Source organism: Lycorma delicatula, chromosome 1, assembly GCF_047948215.1.
Source record: "Lycorma delicatula isolate Av1 chromosome 1, ASM4794821v1, whole genome shotgun sequence".
In the NCBI taxonomy this organism is placed as follows: domain Eukaryota; kingdom Metazoa; phylum Arthropoda; class Insecta; order Hemiptera; family Fulgoridae; genus Lycorma; species Lycorma delicatula.
In genome coordinates, this window is record NC_134455.1 from 154,847,173 (window position 1) to 154,866,778 (window position 19,606).

The window sequence follows — 19,606 nt, forward strand, 5'->3', positions numbered from 1 at the left end:
CGACTCGTAGAATGTTATTTTTTAATTTTCTGGTGACCCCTTCCTTAGTAGTCCCCACCCGGAGATCCGAACGGGGGACTATTTTACCTCCGGAATATTTTACCAAGGAAGGCGCCTCCATTAATGCTATGTGAAAATGCAGAGAGCCACATTTTCTTGGAAAAAAAGCAGCTGTAGTTTTCCATTGCTTTCAGCTGCGCAGTACTCAGAGGACTGAGTGATGTTGATACGGCCGTTTAAGTCGTCCTGACTCACGCCCCTAACAACTACTGAAAGAGCTGCTGCCCTCTTTCAGGAATCATTCCTTAGTCTGGCTCTCAACAGATACCTCTCCGATATGGTTGCACCTTCGGTCCAGCTACTCTGTATCCCTGAGCACTCAAGCCCCCTCACCAACAGCAAGGTCTCATGATTCATAGAGGAGGCACATGCAGGTAAGCAGGTAATATATTGAAAAAAAATTAAAAAACTATAAAAAACCAGTAAAAGAATTAAATTCAAGTAATAAAACCTGACCTCAACTTTGATTCCAATTGAACCCCACAGTTTCTCCAGAATTACTTCATAAAAATTTCCATTGTTAGTGTCATTATTACTTTCATTTTTATCATGCTTTTGGGCATCATCAATACTTTCTGTAAGTAAAACATTAAAAAGACATCAAAATATTTTACAGAATTACAAACACTGAATCAAAGCTATGCATAAACACATTAAATAATTTTACCCATAACAAATATATTATATCCACTGTGATCATAAATTTACAATGTATTATAGTAGAAAAATGTATTCCATAAATAAGATTTTTAATTTCAAGTCTGTTTGTTGTGAGCACACATATTAAAGATATATATATGCGTAATTACATTTTCAGTGATGTCATTTTCAGAGCTAATCAAAGACTTAAAAGCACAAGTGAAGTGTAACTTGGCCAAGACTAATGGAGCAGGAGGCCAAAATTCAGCAGATTGTTTGGTATGAGAAGTAAATTTTTATTATTCAATAAAATAGCTATAAGAGTTTTAAGAAATGAACAATGTTCACATACAGCATTGATGCAGGTGACCTTGCAGCAACAATGTTATTAATTATTATGATTATAATTGTTATATTACATTAAAACTGAAATACGTTTTATGACAAAAAACGTTTTTGTATGTAAGAAAATTTTTTTCTATGTAAAATAAAGCTTATGGTGATAAGGTAATGACTGAATAAAGTGTGACAAAGTGTTGCATGGTATTTAATGAAAGTATGATAAATATCCATAATAAAGAGTGTTCTGGGTGATCCTCTATTGTGACTACTAAAGAGCTGAAGCAAAAGAAAAAATCATTAATTAAATTGTTAATGAGAAAAATTGTATGGATTGCATTTCCTAATTTTTCAAGAGCTCTCCTATAATAAGAAATTGTTGGATTAACATTTTGTGTAAAAAAAAATTTGTCCCAGTTAAGTCCTTGAATACTATCTGAAGATAAATAAAAGAGAAAAAGAATGGACTTGTTTTTAAACAATATATATAATTATATTCTTGATACTAGTCAAAGTGGGATGCATCACTCTGGAACTACTACAAAACTAAAGAAAGTCAAGCACATTAAAAACATGAAAAGTTTCCAGGGACCAAATCACTTCTTGGCAATTTATTTCATGCCAAAAGAAACAAAAATAAATTCACAGGCTTACTAAGAACGTATAATCAGCTACAATTCAATACAGAATAAAAAAAGGTGGCTCATTGTCAGGAGGCACTGTTTTACTTCACAACATGTACTTACACTAAACTGTAAAAATTTAAGTGCTGCTTCAAAAATTTGGCTGGGAAATTTTCGAGCACCCACCATCATACAATCCAGATCTGATCCCAGTTTTCTAAATGAAAGGATACTTAAGCAACAGAAAGCGAGTGCCTGACAAAATTAACAGGAGGTTTTAAGATGATGGAGTAGAAAAACTGGTAATGTAATATGACAGCTGATTATGCCAGGGTGATTCAATGAAACGGGAAATTTAAAAAATTAAATAACAATGAAAAATTTTTTTTAGAAAATGAATTTTATTTCATGTAATTGTACAAATGTTGCCATTTTAGGATACATACATTAAAAAAGTTTATTTTTTAAAGATGACATCTTGCAGGTGACCTCCTCTTCTACGTAAACACTCACGAAGTCTCTTCGTTAAATTGTTCATCTCAACTGGAATTTCTACAATTGCTTCTCGGAACTTTGCCTTCAGTTCTTCCGTTGTAGCAGGTCTACTGTGGAACACTTTGCTTTTAAGGTGACCCCACAATAAGTAATCGCAAGCTGAGAGATCAGGCAATCTGGGAGGCCATCTAATGTCACCATTTCGTGAAATGACATGTTGTCCAAACAATCGGCGTACAGCTGCCATCGATATTCGTGCAGTATGTGACGTTGCTTCGTCTTGTTGAAACCAGGCTGTGTTAAGAATTGGTGGAAATCTCTTTTGTTGTTCTACAACAAAGGTTTCAAGCATGGCTACGTAACGAGCCGACGTCACTGTAATCGCAAGACCGTTGTGATCCTCAAAAAAATAAGGGCCTGTAACACTGTAAGATGACACAGCACACCACACGGTCACTTTCTGGCTGTGCAACGGACGCTGGTGTAGCTGCATAAGATTTTCTTGTGCCCAGTGTCTGAAATTTTGCTTGTTAACAAATCCACTGAGGTGGAAATGCGCTTCGTCTGACATCCACAGTTCGTGAACAAACTCTTCGTTATCATTAACCTTCTGAAACATTACATTACAGAATTGTGCTCGCACAACTGCATCGTTCGGTTTCAGTTCCTGGACGATCTGCAACTTGTATGGATGGAATTGCAAGACCTTCACTAACATTCTTCAAACACTTGAACTATGCAATTGTAAAGATGCTGAGAGACGACGGATTGACCGATGTGGACTTTGTGTGACAGCATCTTGTAAAGCTTGAACATTCTGTGGTGTATGGACGGTTCGCTCACAGCCTGGAGGTTTCTTTTTCGTTGCCGAACCAGTTTCCTCAAAATTAGATATCCATGTTTTAATTGCATGTGCTGATGGAACACGGTCGTGCCGTCCCAGATTTAAATGACGGTGAAATTCTCTACGCGCCCCCTCCACATTGTCATTGTTTTTGTAAAACGCTTTGATAGCAAATGCACATTGTGCACCACTACAAGGATCCATGACAACTAAATGGCAGGTTAGGTTAGAGAGGCTGGCGCCACTTATAAAATGGTACCAATCGCCCACGGCTACCAACACAACTTTAAAAATTTCCCATTTCTTTGAATCACCTGTATTTAAAAGGCAACTAAGTAGAAAAATAAATAATGTTTTCTTGTAAATACAAAATAGTAGTAACATACAGAACACCACTATTATTAAAAGCCAAATGTTCTTTATTCTCTGGATGATTCTAACTCCAAAAATGAAATGAGTTAATTTTTGCCAAGCAGAAATCTCAAGTAAAATTACATAAACAAGTGACAAAGAAGACAGAATTCTACTAATTGTCAAAGAATTAATTAATAAAAATTAATTAATAAAAATAATAACAAAAGACTTAAATATGAATTTTTCAAGTTAACAGTCAAAATATATTAGTTTTATCGATGAAAGATTATCTAATTAAGTTTGTACTACTGAAATATTGACAAAGTTTGTAAAGAATAATGTGTAAATTCAGTGTCTAAAAAAAGCTAAGTTCTATAAGTTGCATTAAGTTTTTTTTGTATTGTTATCCTTACTTACATTTACTTAACATCTTTTTGAGCATAAAATTTCTATCATTAAAACACAGAAAGGTACTATATAAAAATGCCTACCTTAAAATACAAAAAAAAGGATTTAAAAAAAATTAAACATTGAAAACATACCTTCATTTATTTTCAGCTGAGCTGCTGCTTTATTAAACTCTAAAATTTCTTTATTATTCTGTAGTGGAATTAATGCCACAATGTTAGTATTTTCTTCTTCATACAATTGAGTACTATCATTGCTCAAAAAGGAAGTCAGCTGATCTGAATTTAGAGGATAACTGAATGTTTTCTGTAGATTATCTTTATTATCCCAGAAACAGAAATCGCTAATAATAGATGAATTTTTACATTCATCAGTTAATGTATCATCATTTTTATTAAAATATGATTTGATTTCATTTAAGTAAACCTGATGAGAACTGTCATTGTTTTCAACTTGGAAAATATCTATTTGATCTTTTGGACAATTCCAGCCATCAGGTGGTTCAATTATAAACTCATTCAGTTTTTCTAAATCAATTTCTTGAAATGAGTTATCAAAACATTGTTTATCTGAATCATCATTATTACTTAATATTTTACCTTTATCATTTTCATCACTTAGTTCTTGTAAAGCACTATTAAAACCGTTTTCATTGACTATTTCATCACCAGAATTAATAAATATTAAATCATCATTAAACGTGACAGTTTTAGCTTCTTTTTTTGGTTCACTAGTACAATTTTCATTCATATTATTTAACAACAGATTAACATTATCGATTTCATTTCCACTGTTTTCACAAAAATTAGGAAAATTATTATCTGAACATGATATTGTTACAAGATCAGATTCCATATCATCTGGAGTAGTATTAATATTTTGCACTATACTTTCAAAATAGCAAATTAAATTTTTAACTTTATTTTTATTAACTATAACTACATTATTACTGTTTTCACTATTAAATTCATTTTCAGCACAAACTTTATTATTACCCTTATTATTATCAGTCAGTTGTAAAGAATGACTAAAATTTTCATTCTTAAATTGATTTATGGATGATTCAATAATAAAAGGAGAATTGAGCTCAATTAAACTGTTAAAAGATAAATTATCTTCTGAAATAATTCCATCATCATTATTATTACTATTATTATTATCATTATCATTATTGTGAACTGGGGAATTATTCTCTGAATTACTGAAATAAATATCTTGATTTAAAGAATCACCAACATTTTTTAAATTAATTACATCACTAACATCATTATTTACAGTATCATTTAAAAGAAAATCTGTACTACTACTACATTTAACAACAAAATGTAAATTTGTTTGTCTAGAATAATCTACATTAATATTTGAATCTAACTCATCCTGACTACATCTACTGACACATTGTAAAATATTATTTAATGCTTCACTCACAGTCTCTTCATAAACCTTGGACCCTAATGTGTTATCTTCATCACACTTTATTACCTGTTCATTATTAAATCCCTCAAAACTTTCATATTTAATCTCACTGTGATCAGAATTGTTTAATATATCTTGAAGATACTGATTTAGGCTTTCTCCTATAGCAGGTTTACTGCTTTGATCTACAAAACCTATTCCACACCGGCTAAATGCATTTTCTTTAAATGTATTAAGAGTTTCAGCTTCAAAACCATCAAGAACAGAGAGCAAGGGATAAACAGTAATAGAACTATCTAATATTTTCTGTGGTCCAAGATTTGTTTCTTCTTTATTGTCAATACTATCACTAGTAATTATGAAGTTATTATTTGGCTGTGGTGTATTACAAAAAGCATCTACACACGTGTAACAACTGACAGTTTTGGTACTACTATCATTTTCTATCACATCCCCCTCACTTATCACTTTTATTGGTGAAACTTTTGTGGAATCAGAAAAATAAACACCACTGTCATCTTCTGATTCCTTTTGAATCTTTCCATATCCTACCATCGTTTTTTTACAAAAGTTCATTTTAAATTTAGGCACATTTTTAATATCAGCTTTTTTACTATTTACAATTACACTATTATCATAAAATTCCAAACTATTTTTTTTTTCGATTAACTTCACTATCTTTGGGCCCCTATCTTCCTTAACTGGAGAAAGATTACCTATCTTATCTTCACTGTTTTCTTTATTAACTTTATCTAAAAGTTCACAGTCATCAGAATTTTTTGACGCACAGATATTACTTTTATTACTTAACATTTCATCTTTATCAAATTTACAAATATTGATATCATTTTCATTATTTATATGTATTTTTAAATTGTGCAAAGCAGAATTGTCACAAAGTTTCTTTTTAGTTCGTTTTGGTGGTGTAATTTTATGAAGTTTCACTTCGTCAATACACTGACTTTGAAACAAACCGTCTTCTGTTTTTGTTTTTATTTTTTTTTTAGTTCGTGGTACAGGCACAGGAACAGTACACTCATTTTGATTTGCTGAAAGAAAAAAGTATTATATTAATAAAAATTGAGAAGTAAGTTAAAGTGAATAAATAAATGGTGACAATTGTTTTGTCTACAAATCTACAACAGCAAATTTCATGACAATTTTATTTGTGGTTTCATTAGGAGTGTAATAGGATATAAAAGAGATGTACTAGGCTGTATATGATTATATGTTATTAAGCCAGTCTATGATGAGGAATAAAACAGGTGCTTTAATTAAACTAAAATATAGAAATAATAATTCTTTTATCTATGATTTTAGAAAGGATCCTAGCCCCCAATACAAATATTTTTTAATGTTATTCTATTGAATCCTAAGGAGAATAAAAAAACACCATAAAGACCCACTGAAGGCAATAGAATAATTCAGTAAAACACAGTCAAGAGACTGCTACAAAACCTTAAAAAATCAGTTCCAAAAATATGAAACCCAAACCCTACTAATAAAGAATGAAAACTGTAAACTGGCCCATAACAATAAAGACAACGCAGAAATCCTAGCTAAATATTTCAACAATCTCCTAAATTGTGAAGAACCGTCAGAACTCCTAAACTTCAACACCAACACCCCAATAACAACACCATCAGAAAACATGAACCCTACCACAATGAAAGAAGTCTACCAATCATTGGGTAATATTTACCCACTGGGTTGGTCTAGTGGTGAACTTGTCATCGCAAATCAACTGATTTCAAAGTCGAAAGTTCTAAGGTTCAAATCCTAGTACAGGCAATTACTTTTATACAGATTTGAATACCAGATTGTTGATACTAGTGCTCTTAGGTGGTTGGGCTTTAATTAACTACACACCTCAGCAATGGTCAACCTGAGACTGTACAAGGCTACACTTCATACATATCATCCTCATTCATCCTCTGAAGTAATATCTTATGGTGATTCTGGAGGCTAAACAGAAAAAGAAAAAAACACTGGGCAAGATGAAGTATTACAAAGCAGTAAGAGAAGATCAGATTTTTGTAGAGATCTGGTAACAAGCAGGAAGATTAGCAAAAATTGTCCTTCATCAAAGGTTTTTCAATATCTGGATCAAAGAAGAACTATCAGAACATGGGACGACAGCCCTCATCCATCCGCTACACAAAAAAGGGACAAAGCAGACCCTAATAATTACAGGGAAATCTCACTCCTAAACACAACATACAAAATTCTTTCAAGAGTCATCCTTAACAGGATTGGTTCAGAAATTGAGAAACCACTAGGAGAATACCATCCAACACCATAGGGGGAGAAACCCACCTTGTGATGCTTCTGGTCACCTCCCCCCTGTTCCCTTAGCCCTGATGGGCTTTAATGGGAGTTGTTTTTTTCCCTCTAACTTTTTACATCTCATGGTATTAAGCCAAGATTTGTTGGGATGCCACTGATGTAGATGCCTCGGTATACATTTACATCAGTGTATTATAAACTCAGCTTTTGCCTTCACTGCAGGCCTCATCCAGACATCTTGAATGTCCTACATTGTTACCCTCTGAACTAGCTAACCAAGTTTGCAGAAGCACAAACCCCGCCTAGTTCTACATTTTATAGAGCTAATTCGTGTGTAAATATCTCATAAAATTTGAGGCAAATGGATAACATACCACCAAAAATGTTGTTCACAACAACAAAATTTATTCCAAGTTCCTTTAGTGAACTCAACTTCAGTTCATACCCCTGACTTTGTTTCATTATGGACTTCGGTCTGGTCTATCAGGTCTCCTACTCCCACTCAACTCCATCGCAAAGTCCCTCGTGACATTTACTTTCACTTACTACCATTGTCAAGATGGCACTACACCTCACAACTGTATGGAAATCCAAGCCCTTGACAGTGCAGTCGCCATCCTGCCAACAGTGATGCTTGCTCATTCAAAAACTGCCCTTGTCAAAATGACTGGGCTTGTGCCCAGACTGCAGTCTGGGGACAAGCCCAAATCAGCCAAACCAAACCTAGCCAAACTATTCCTGAATGCATCACGTCCTGAAAGGAATTGAGTTATGTACCGATTGGGGGAAAACCACCTAATTGCTCGCAGCTCCCTAACATTTGAAAATATACCATGTGTGTATCGATCAGTAGAAGAATCATTCCACCTAACTTGCCAAGAGTCAAAACCTTGGTCTTTGATTTCTTGCATATGCCCAGAGGTAAGAAGGCCTCTCTTCTTAGAAACATACCGCTTGCTACATTCCGTAGCTAAAATGTCAGTGGTTTTATGCCGGCGATCACAGAGACTGCCTCTCTTGAGACAGTTCTGTAGCCTCTGACAACAGCTAACAACAGAAGACGCTGGGCTCGTAATAAAATGTCCCTATAACATTGGAAATATAAACGATGAGCCCAGACGGGTGCAGCATACAACATTATGGGCTTGCAGACACCTTTGTAAAGTATACGCATGCGCAATCAGTATGGATTGTGCATCTTCTTTGTGACAAACTGAATGTGCTCCCTGATATTTATGAACTATAACATACCTAATTGGAAGACCATCCATCACAGCCCGTGTATGACAAGTCGCGGCTAGATGACCTTTAATGACCTTTTAGACGACCTCATCATAGTGGTTTTCTCCGCACTAAAAACCATCTTATGCTGAAGACTCCACAACCTTAGTACCTTACATGCCTGTGTTGCTCTGAGTTCTATCTCAGTATGCAAGTTATCCCCGACCAGCAGCAGCCCATTGTCCGCATAAGCCATGAAGCGGCAGCCACTGGGCATCTGCAACCGCATCAAGAGAGTTGAACTCAACGACCCAGATGAGTGGACCTAAAACACTGCCCTGTGGAAAACCTTTTGACAGTTTGACAGGCTCTGTCCTACTTCCAAGCTGCCATCACGAAGGATGATGGTTCTGTTGCTGAAGTAGCTAGAGAGAGTCTCAATCTCAGTTTGCATGCAACCACGCTACTGCAACTGAAACAAGGCAGAGGGCCACCACAAGTTATTGAAGACCCCAGATATGACCAAAAAGATGCAGAGTACATATTTGCACTCGCTGGTCGAAGCCAAATCCATTACCCTACAAATAGTGTTCTCTGTGCCCTCGCCAGGGTGGAAACCATACTGGTCATCTATCAGCATATAGTTAGAAGTCAACCTACTATTGATGCGGAGGTACAAGACCTCGAAAACCTTACCTACTACAGGCAAGAGCATCAGAGGCCACTAAGAAGAACCATCCTTGTTGCCACCTTTGTCATTCTCACCTTTGTTACATCGCTACCTTTGTCACAGTGGGGTCCTTGTCGCCACCTTTGTCATGGTGGGGTCCTTGTTGCCACCTTTGAAGAGTAGTTTAACTCACCACATTTCCAACATGCTAGGAAATGCCCAGCAAAAAGCATCCTATTAAAAACCCTAATCAAGGGACCAAGAATTACTGGCAACATGCGTACAAGGAGTTCTATTGTGATACAATCATATTTGGGGGCTTTATTCCCAGCCAGGCTACAAATTACTTGGCGTACCTCCGCCTCAGTAATCTCAGAAGACAGTAGGAGAATACCCGAGAGGTTGCAGACCCTGGAGGAGATGTCAGACTACATCATGAGTCTCAAGCTAATAATGGATTACAACAGGAAAAGAAACAGAACCATTGTGATAACATCTGTAGATTTCAAGAAAGCATATCACTGCATCTACACAGAATCCTAACTAAAAATTCTAAGACACCTCAGACTGCATGCCAAATTAATAACATGATAAAACTGACCTTCACAAACACTAAGTTGAAGATAAAATTCAGAGGGGAGCTCTCTTGGAACCGTTTGAGATAAAAACAGGATTGCGCCAGGGCAATGGGCTACAACTGCAATTATTCAACTATGCTCTAGAAATTGTAATCAGGGAATGGCTCAAAAGATGACCCCAAAATTAACAATAGGCGAAAAAATCAAAACAAACTTTCTTGGTTTTGCTAATGAGTTGGCACTGCTAGCAAATGATATCGACAAAGCTAAATCACAGATATTAGAACTTCAAAACATCACAAATAAAATTGGCCTCAAAATATCATTCGAAAAGACAGAAATTATTCCCGAAAACCAACATGAGAAAAAGAAGTAAACATAAACAGTAATAAAATCAAAATAGAAGCCCAATTTAAATACCTCAGAGAAACAATAACAAACAACCTAAATAAAAAAACAGCAGTCCAAATAAGAAGAACAAACCAGCTAAAGCTCAAAAATTAACCTGGTAAACTTACAATAAAAAATGCCTATTAATAAATGCAAAAATAAGACACTACGTATAAATAAAAAATAATAAATAAGACACTAGTGGCTTCTGGTTATAAAACCAGATGCCACTTATTCAGCAGAAACACTCTTCCACCTGAATGAACAATCAAAGACAAACAATCCAGAAAATCGAAAGAAGATTTGGATAAACCTGCATCAATAAAACGTTCAAGATAGATGGGCAGTGGTGGATTGTGCCCAATAAATTCGTGTTCAAAGAGTTAGTGCCCACCACTGATAACATGCGTAAGAGGAGACTAGGATTCTTTGGACATATCATGAGGATGCAAGATTCAAGATTTTTGAAACAGCTAGTACAGTTCAACCTTGACTTGAAAAACATCAAGACAGGATATAGATGGATCAGAGAAATAAGAAAGGATCTGAAGGAAACTGACCTTACACCAGAAGACACCATAGATAGAATAAAAATTAAACAAAAAAATCAAGAACAAAAACACTTGTTTAACACTCACAAGAAAAAACTCACAACGTAAACATTTTCATCACTACAAAGATTGGAATGTATGAAAAAGTACTGGGAGGACCGCAAGGCCCATCAAAGAGACTTGAATAATGGACTGACTAAAAAAAAAACCTATGATCCCAACCTAAAAAAACCTGATCCTATGCAATCATAAAAGATAATAATAAAACATTTTCAGTTTTCATAAAAAAGTTGTCTCATTCATCATCATTCATGTCCGTTCATAAATTTTTCTCTCAATCCTGATTAGTAATATTAGTTGTATGTAATAATTGTAAAAGATCTGAAAAACATTCAAATAATTATATTTTGAAGCTCGTCTAGCCATATTTGGTCTACAGAATCCCATCTAAACATGGCTTTCACTTTTTCTTTTAAAAAAAAGAAAGTCCAATGTGGGCACCACATGACTTCTTTGTACACCTACTAAATTACATATTCATATTTTTTAAATGAAAAGTACATAAAATTTTATTTCATTAATAACTTCAGATTTTTCATATTTTTTTATTATTATTGAATTATTATTTATCGTAAAAATTTTTTACAATCAGAGGTTAATATTGAATGTTAAATCAATATATTTAAATTTAAAAAAAAGGAGATGAAGTCTGAAAATTTTTTTACAATCAGAGGTTAATATTGATTGTTAAATCAATATATTTAAATTTAAAAAAAAAGGAGATGAAGTCTGATTCGTACCGATGTGCCTTCCCCTTCTAAGATTCAAGCACTTCATTTCATTTGACTATAACTCTGGAATCAATGAAAATAAGTACCACTTATGATAAGCTCTCAATGAGGCTTATTACGGCAGTTAAGAAAAGTCCAAAATCTAAATATTTTTGGATTTTGGGATTTTTTTGACACTTTTGGCTAGGTTGATTGCAATCAAAAAGGGGGGTACAACAGTCCTAAATCCAAAATTTCAACATCCTGCGGATAATCGTTTTTGAGTTATGCGAGATACATACGTGTACATACATATGTACATACAGACATCACACCGAAACTAGTCAAAATGGATTCAGGAATGGTCAAAATGGATATTTCTGTTGAAATCTGAAAACCAACATTTTTTGCGATCACAATACTTCAATAAATATTAAAAATAAATATAAGTTTATCTTGTTTTTAAGCAATTATTAAAATAGTTAAATATAGAGTTTATGAATTTTTCTTTGTCTCCTACAATAATTTTAGATCTATAAAGATATAATGCATTAACTACATAATCCTTTAAATTGAATTTAAATGAATATTATACATTTTTTTATTCTATTATTTATTCTATTATTAACACATTCTGATGAGGATGATGAAATGATGAGTGAAAAATGACACATCCTCGTCGAGAATCAAAGCCAAGATTGACTAATATAGAGGCTTCAATAACACCAGAAGTTTCTTAAAATACTAAAATAAACATGGATTGTAATATTTCTAACTTTTGACAGTACATTCAAATTGATTGTCATACTTTAATAGGGAATATTTCACAAATAAAGTATTGTTCTTGATATGGATGAGGGTAACAAGTGAGAAGATAACAATTGTGGTTGTAACAGTTAACTGTATTTCCCTCAGCTAATTACCCTTTTTATATTTTACAGAAGAAGAAACATAATATAGCTTGGTTGCTAGCTCAAGTAGTTGAAACAAGTTGTCAGTACACAAAAATGGACTATCAGACCTTTGATACTTAGAGATATCATGTGATCAGATATTTAAAAACACTTGAAATGCACTCATATTACCAAGAATAAACAATATTTAAAATTTCCACAGATGATTTAAAATAAACAAATTTTTTTAGAAAATCAACAGTATTTTTGTATTAATCTTTTAAATAATACTAATTAAATAAACCTGAATTTTCTACATCATTTCATAAATATGTGCAAAAACTTTTCAAATACTACTTTCAAAAATTGTTATTTTATTCTGTACTGATTTTTGATTATTTATTTATTATCTTCACATATTTGCATCATTATTTTTAAGTATTAATATTTCCTTTATTTTATTTACTAGACTATTGTAGCGTGATGTTGCTTCATTCAAGGTTTTTTCCATGATTTTTTCTTGTTCCTTTCAACTGATTTGAATAAATTATTTAAGAGGATATCTGAATTAATATTCCATAAAAATATTACTCTAATCATATACAAAATTCATATATAAACCTTTAACGCTTACAATTCTATGCATTTATTTAAAAATATAGCAGCTATAAACTATTAAAATTTAAAGAAATCTTCAAATTATAACACAATTTATTATTTTTATGTAAAAATTCAGCTTGGGATAATCTCTGAACATACAATCTTAAAAAATAATACGTGTAATTATCTAATCCACAACATTTATTTTATTATTTACTTAGCAAAAAAATTACAACACAATCTTGAGTTTGCTATTTAATACTAACACCTAAAAATAATTATTTAATTTAAGTTTTTTAAAATAATATGGGGAATGAATTACAGAAGTTAAATTAAAATGATGTGATTAAACAATAACCTGTCACACATTTAAAAAAATTGTTTTTATGTGTCACCCCTGGTTTAATGAGTAATTGCCCTTTGTATGATTAGTTGCGTACTGTTGGCTGTTAACATTAACTGCCTAATGTCTATAGCCAAAAAAATATATGATTTTATAGTATCAAAGCTGTAATCATAACATCTACACTGATTAAGAGATGTGGTAGGTAAAGGTGTAATTAAACAGAACAGAAAGGAAATAAAAACTGCTAAATTATGTAGAAAGGAATGAACATGATTTAGATTGTAGAGAAATAAAGAAATTGGAATAAATAAACAGACAATTGGGAATGAGGAATATGGCAGATATATTAACTCTTTAAGGACAGATGTCAAATTAAGTCAATCAGATTGTACAACCTAGAAAGGTATAAAATGCATTTACATCATAGTTATGTTTACATCATAGCTTCTTCTCACAAATTTCTAAAAAGAGAAAGTTAGTGTAAGCCAACATATCTCATCAGTTAAGGTGTAATTCTAAAATTTTTCAGTAATATTTAAATGAACTCAATTTTAGGAATTTCTCTTAGAAATATTTCTAAAAGATTTAACAGGATTAAAATTGCATTCCCTACATACATGGAGTTTCTGAATTTGTTGTGATAGAAGCTTAAAATTCAGCATAGATAACTGCAATAACCTTTAAAAATATCTTGGGATTTCCATTTAATGTAGCCCTAAAAGAGAGATAAGTGGAATTCATAGTTCCAATGTATCTGTGACTCATTTATGAAGAAAAAATTTAACTGAAAACTACCCCAAAATTCAAAAAGAAATTGTGGCTTTATTTTTAATCACCCAAAAGGATGAAATAGGATAAGCATGGACTGCTTAATTCTGATATTTTTAATAGACTGAATGAAAACTAATAATTTGTACAAGAAGCAAATGTATTATATTAGCATATGATACATATCCTAATAATGAAATTCTATTCAAAGGGATTTTCCTTCAAACCATCTCTAAGAGAGTGAAGCTGGATAAAGAGGTTGCATATGATAAAGGATTAGGTTGCATATGATAAAGATTGCATACAATTCTCTGTTTATACTCAAAGTGCAATAAGACAAAAAATATCATGTGCGAGATAAAATCTCAACATCAAGCAGAATGCAATTCACAAATCATATTTCACATTGACTTGAATATATAAAAAACGTACTGATTTTCAGGTACAAAATCTTTATTTGTGCTCAAATAGATTACAGCATATAAAAGAGGAAGCCTAAACACTAAAGTATATTGTTCAACAGTTTGTAATAGCAAACAAAATAAAAACTTATTAATTATCATACACATTGCATAAATATGGAAATATTTACATAAACAGAATTTAATACTATAAATAATTACCTACCAACTAATGAACTCATTTTATTAGATAAATAATGTTGCACAACTCCTGTACATAATCACAACACTTTCTCACCAATACACTTTGTTATTTAATTTCAAATTATATGAAGAAAGTAGATTAGATATTGAAGATTTATATACAACATGATATTCACTATGATTTTAATACACTGAATAGACTAAAGATATTTAGTCAACAGTAGCAAAAATACAATAATCATATTTTGAGAGGATTGATACTTAAAATCAATTTATGGCTTCACATGTAATTCCTGCTGTGACAGAGGAAAATTTCTGTTAACCTATTTTATCGAAACACAAAAATATATTTTTTTCCTTCATGAGAATTAATATTTTTTGAAAGATTTTCCATTAATTCTACTCCTGAAAATTAGACATTTAACAGATATACTAATGATGAGCATTTTAAATATAGCAAATCTCAGAAAAAAACTGATTATAAATGACACGGTAACTTGGTAACTTTATCAGGTACACAAGAAGCAATAAACTACTAAAAAAAAAAATGTTTCTTCTACCAGAAACACTTGTTTGGCTTTGGACATAACCATATTACAGTAGTACTAGATTAGTCAACACAGGATATATTGATTTTTTATTATAGCCTATTGAATTACTCACAGTGTCATTGAACATATTAAATCAGTACTACACAGTACATAAGACTATAATGATCTAGAATTACACGGCTAAGTTACATAATCTACGTTATAAACCTATGAAATCTTACAACAAAAAAAAAAAACAGAAGCATAGATCATTTTTAAATTTGATTAATAAGTTTTTATCAAAAATTATGAGAAAGACTGTCAAAAATTTACATTGTACAACTTTATTTACAATGTGACCAATTTAAAATCCTAAATAAAAATAAAAAAAACACAGACAACTTTCCCATTTAAGAACAATGTAGTTCAAACAAAGTATAAAAAACTTACAGGGGAAGTGAAAAAACTACAATGAGAAAAATGTGAAAATAAAAGTATACACAAGAAAATATAAATGAGATACTATTAATTAACTAGGTGGACTTTTTTTTTCTATTTTACACTAAACGTTTCACATCTATATAATTGTTTCTATTTGTACAAGTTTTAAAAGGGTTGGCTGCTCTGGACACGAACCACAAATAAATACCAACAGGATACTATGAAATAGCACCCACTTTGATTTAATGAGGTGATCAATGATGAAAAATTATTTATAACATGAGGTTTCAGCCATTAGCAATCTCAGAATGGAATTATGGACTGATAGGTGAGGTTGTCACACTCAATAAAAAATTGTGAATGTTGAAGTACTGAATACTAAAGTAACAAATAAAGAACACACAAATGAATAAATTACATACATTTTTATGTTTGTTTAATTTGGAATGACTATGATTAGTAAATACAATTACACACAATCATACATAATACACAATAATACACAAATACACATAATCATACATTTTGTTAATTTAATTTAAAGAATAAAGAGAGGTACACAGGGGATATAAATAATTTATTAAAGAATAAAGGACAGTAAATATCTCTCTCAACAAGATTCATAACCCATCACTGAAAGAAAATTTAATAAATATTACTGACAAAAAATTAAATTAAATTAATTATTTATCCACCTTATTCAGTATTAGAAAAAAGCTCTTTTATCAGTCAATAATTATAATGTCAATTATAATCATATTGCTGTTGAAATAAGTATACATCAGTACAGATTTTTATATTTATATGAAAGATTATGAAATTTATTAAATAATTTAAGAAAAATGTATAATCTAAAATCAATCTTGATTATGATTACAAGTAATAAATTACCTGTATTTAGCTATAGATATGAACTGCTTCTATCTCTGTTTCCTCTGTTATTATCACAATTATCTTTTTGATTAGATCGAGGTAGTGTTGTATTAATCATTCGTTCCTCAATTTCTGTAGCTGTTTCATAACGTATAACACGGAAGTATGATTCTTCAATAGGCTTTTGAAGCAATGCAGCCAATAGATCTGTACCTGTAAAAACAAGCACATTTTCTCATTTTACTTTTAATTTCATATAAAATATGTGTTTCATTATTTAAAAGATGGCCAGATACAGAGAAACTGTAACAATAATCAAAAGTTAAAAAAAAAAAAATCTTAAAAAGAATATTAAATCTCAGTTATTAAAGTAAAATCAGGTAGGCAGTTGGTAAAATACAAATTTTAATTTTTTCAATCAGGTTTTTTTTACTGATTTGATGCATTTCTCTATTCCATCATATTCTGTGTAAAACTTTTAACATAAGATAACCCCTATATCCTAGATGGTTAATTACCTGTTTTCATTTTCTAATGCTTTAGGATACATAAAAATAGAAAAGAAAGTGTGGTACAGAATCAGACAACGTTTCCTTGGCTTGATGCATAGCAAAACATATTGCAATAGTTTATCCAAATAACAAATGTTTCAATTATGACAATTCATATTATAGTATACAAACAATGATGTAATACAGAAATCCAAAATTTTTACTTTCTTTTAAATAAATAATGCACATTTACTTTACTAATTTTATTACAGTTAAAAAATGTCACAAGTACAGAATAATATACTGTCCTCCAAAAAGCAAGCAGCTGCAGCAGGAGTGCTATTTTTGGCTTTCCCATGATAACATAGTTAATCGTCTTTATCATGTATGGCAAAATATATATGAAATTATATAACACACTTTATAAAATAAAGACTGAATTAAAAAAATAAATTATCTAATGGAAGTATCTTGTAGAATGAATATAAGATCAGAAGACCTGATAACGTATGATAAAGTAGATAAATCAATAGTTATTGTTTACCTATGCTTCACACTTTTAATTCAGAAAATTTTCAATAACTTCATCACAGGAATAAACTAACTCTTTGAAGAGAATGTTACATGCTAATAAATTCCTGTATCAAACATTTACAGCAAAATAATAGTGTTTTCTGCTTTTACTTTTAGACTGTAAAATTAAAATACCTGTTGTTTCTCCAGGGGTATAATTATATATATTAGAGTGTTGTACAGCCTTCTGACCACAATTTTCTTGAGATAGAACCAGCTCCATACATGATCCAACTTGTTGCAAAAGTGACAAAGCATCAGAATACGGTAAGTTTAATATATTCTGTCCATTAACTGCCTGTACTTGGTCCCCTTAAAAACAAAACAATAAATATTAGCTAACAATACATTTTAGTTAAAAAATATTTTATAAAAAAATAATTATAAGCTGGTTCTAAAATTCAGTTTAACAAGCTTTCTAACAACTTTAACAGTTATGTGATTTGTCATTGTGCTTTTGCTGCACCAGGTGTATTCAGTAGGATGTCTTTTTCTACTGTTTAATTAGATTCAGAATGATTTGAATGCTTTATTGATTTAGTACTAAAAAAAAGTTATAATAATACATTATGGTCATATGAATTAGGAGTACTTCAGTAACGTACAGCAAATCAAAATAGTAATAAAAAAAAATAAATAAACTATTCAATAATAAAAGCAAGATAATAACTAAGCCGATTGTATATAACACAAATAAGAAAATAATGGAATAAAAACAGTATATGACCAACAAGACTGAAATTAGTACATAAAGTTAACATGATAATAAACAAATTTTTAGCTAATATGAAATTTAAATCAGAATCCAGGGCAAAAGTCCTATACTTGCAGGTTTGTATACAATATACAAATCTATTGAAATATTCATTGAGACTACATGGGTATACAGATATTATTTATAGTTTTATATTTAAAAAATGTTCATTCTGTTAAAATCTGGCTTCAGGAGACAGTAAATTTGTAAGCATTAACTACCATATAGTAAAAGACTTTTTCATACAAACTTAGCCTATTGTGTGTTTAGGATCAAGATCATAAATATAATTATCACTTATATTATCATTTAAACAATTTGAACAGTTAATGTAAGCATTTCTTAGATTTCAATGTATCATTTTTACATGATTTTATATGAATGAAGTGATTCTATACGATTAAAATTATAAAGTACACAACATCAAAAACCTGTCAACTGGTTAGTTATTATCATTATTACTTACTATAAAATTGCTGAAAACCAAATTGTAATTAAAGAACTCATGCATAGATCTAAAATTAATGTATAAATCAAGAATAATAGTGTTAATAGAATAACACATACTACATGAATTAACTGCAAGTTATATACCTTTATGAATTATTCCAAGAGAATCTGCTTTACTTCTTGGTACAACACTTTGTATGTAGACACCGCCATCTGATCCTTCTGACACTTGAATACCAAAACTGCCACTCTCATCTCTGATCATCCTAAATTATAAAAATTGCAACTAATTTATTACTGAATATTATTCATAATGTAGTTTAAATAAAAATACTCTGATGCTTTTTAATTCTGATGCTTTTTTAATCTTTTTAATGACTGCTGCTAACTAATTTCTACTCTTGAAATATCAACAAAGGATAATTTTATTAATTTTATGTTCTATAAATTTCAAAGTGGATATTTGAGTGTGCCTAGGTAGTAGAATAATATAATTATTATTTCTTTGTAATTTATAGTTACTGTAACTGTATTTGTCATAGATGAAAACCTATCATTGAATTGATACAACAATCATACATGTGTAAAATAATTATGTAGAATTTACCATATCATACTGGCTTCTTTTTCATTTTACA

At 31.1% G+C, this 19,606-nt stretch overlaps 1 protein-coding gene across 1 annotated transcript in view; it reads right to left on the reverse strand.

The window, feature by feature from the left end:
- Positions 1-19,233, reverse strand: part of LOC142317693 (uncharacterized) — a 48,008-nt gene extending 28,775 nt beyond the window's left edge. The window contains exons 1-5 of the mRNA XM_075354241.1: positions 19,113-19,233; positions 17,900-18,076; positions 16,743-16,913; positions 3,897-6,227; positions 517-635 (exon numbers count right to left, since the gene is read on the reverse strand). Of these exons, the coding sequence (XP_075210356.1) occupies positions 517-635; positions 3,897-6,227; positions 16,743-16,913; positions 17,900-18,076; positions 19,113-19,233 (2,919 nt within the window). The remainder of the gene's footprint in view (positions 1-516; positions 636-3,896; positions 6,228-16,742; positions 16,914-17,899; positions 18,077-19,112) is intronic.
- Between the last annotated feature and the right edge of the window lie 373 nt (positions 19,234-19,606).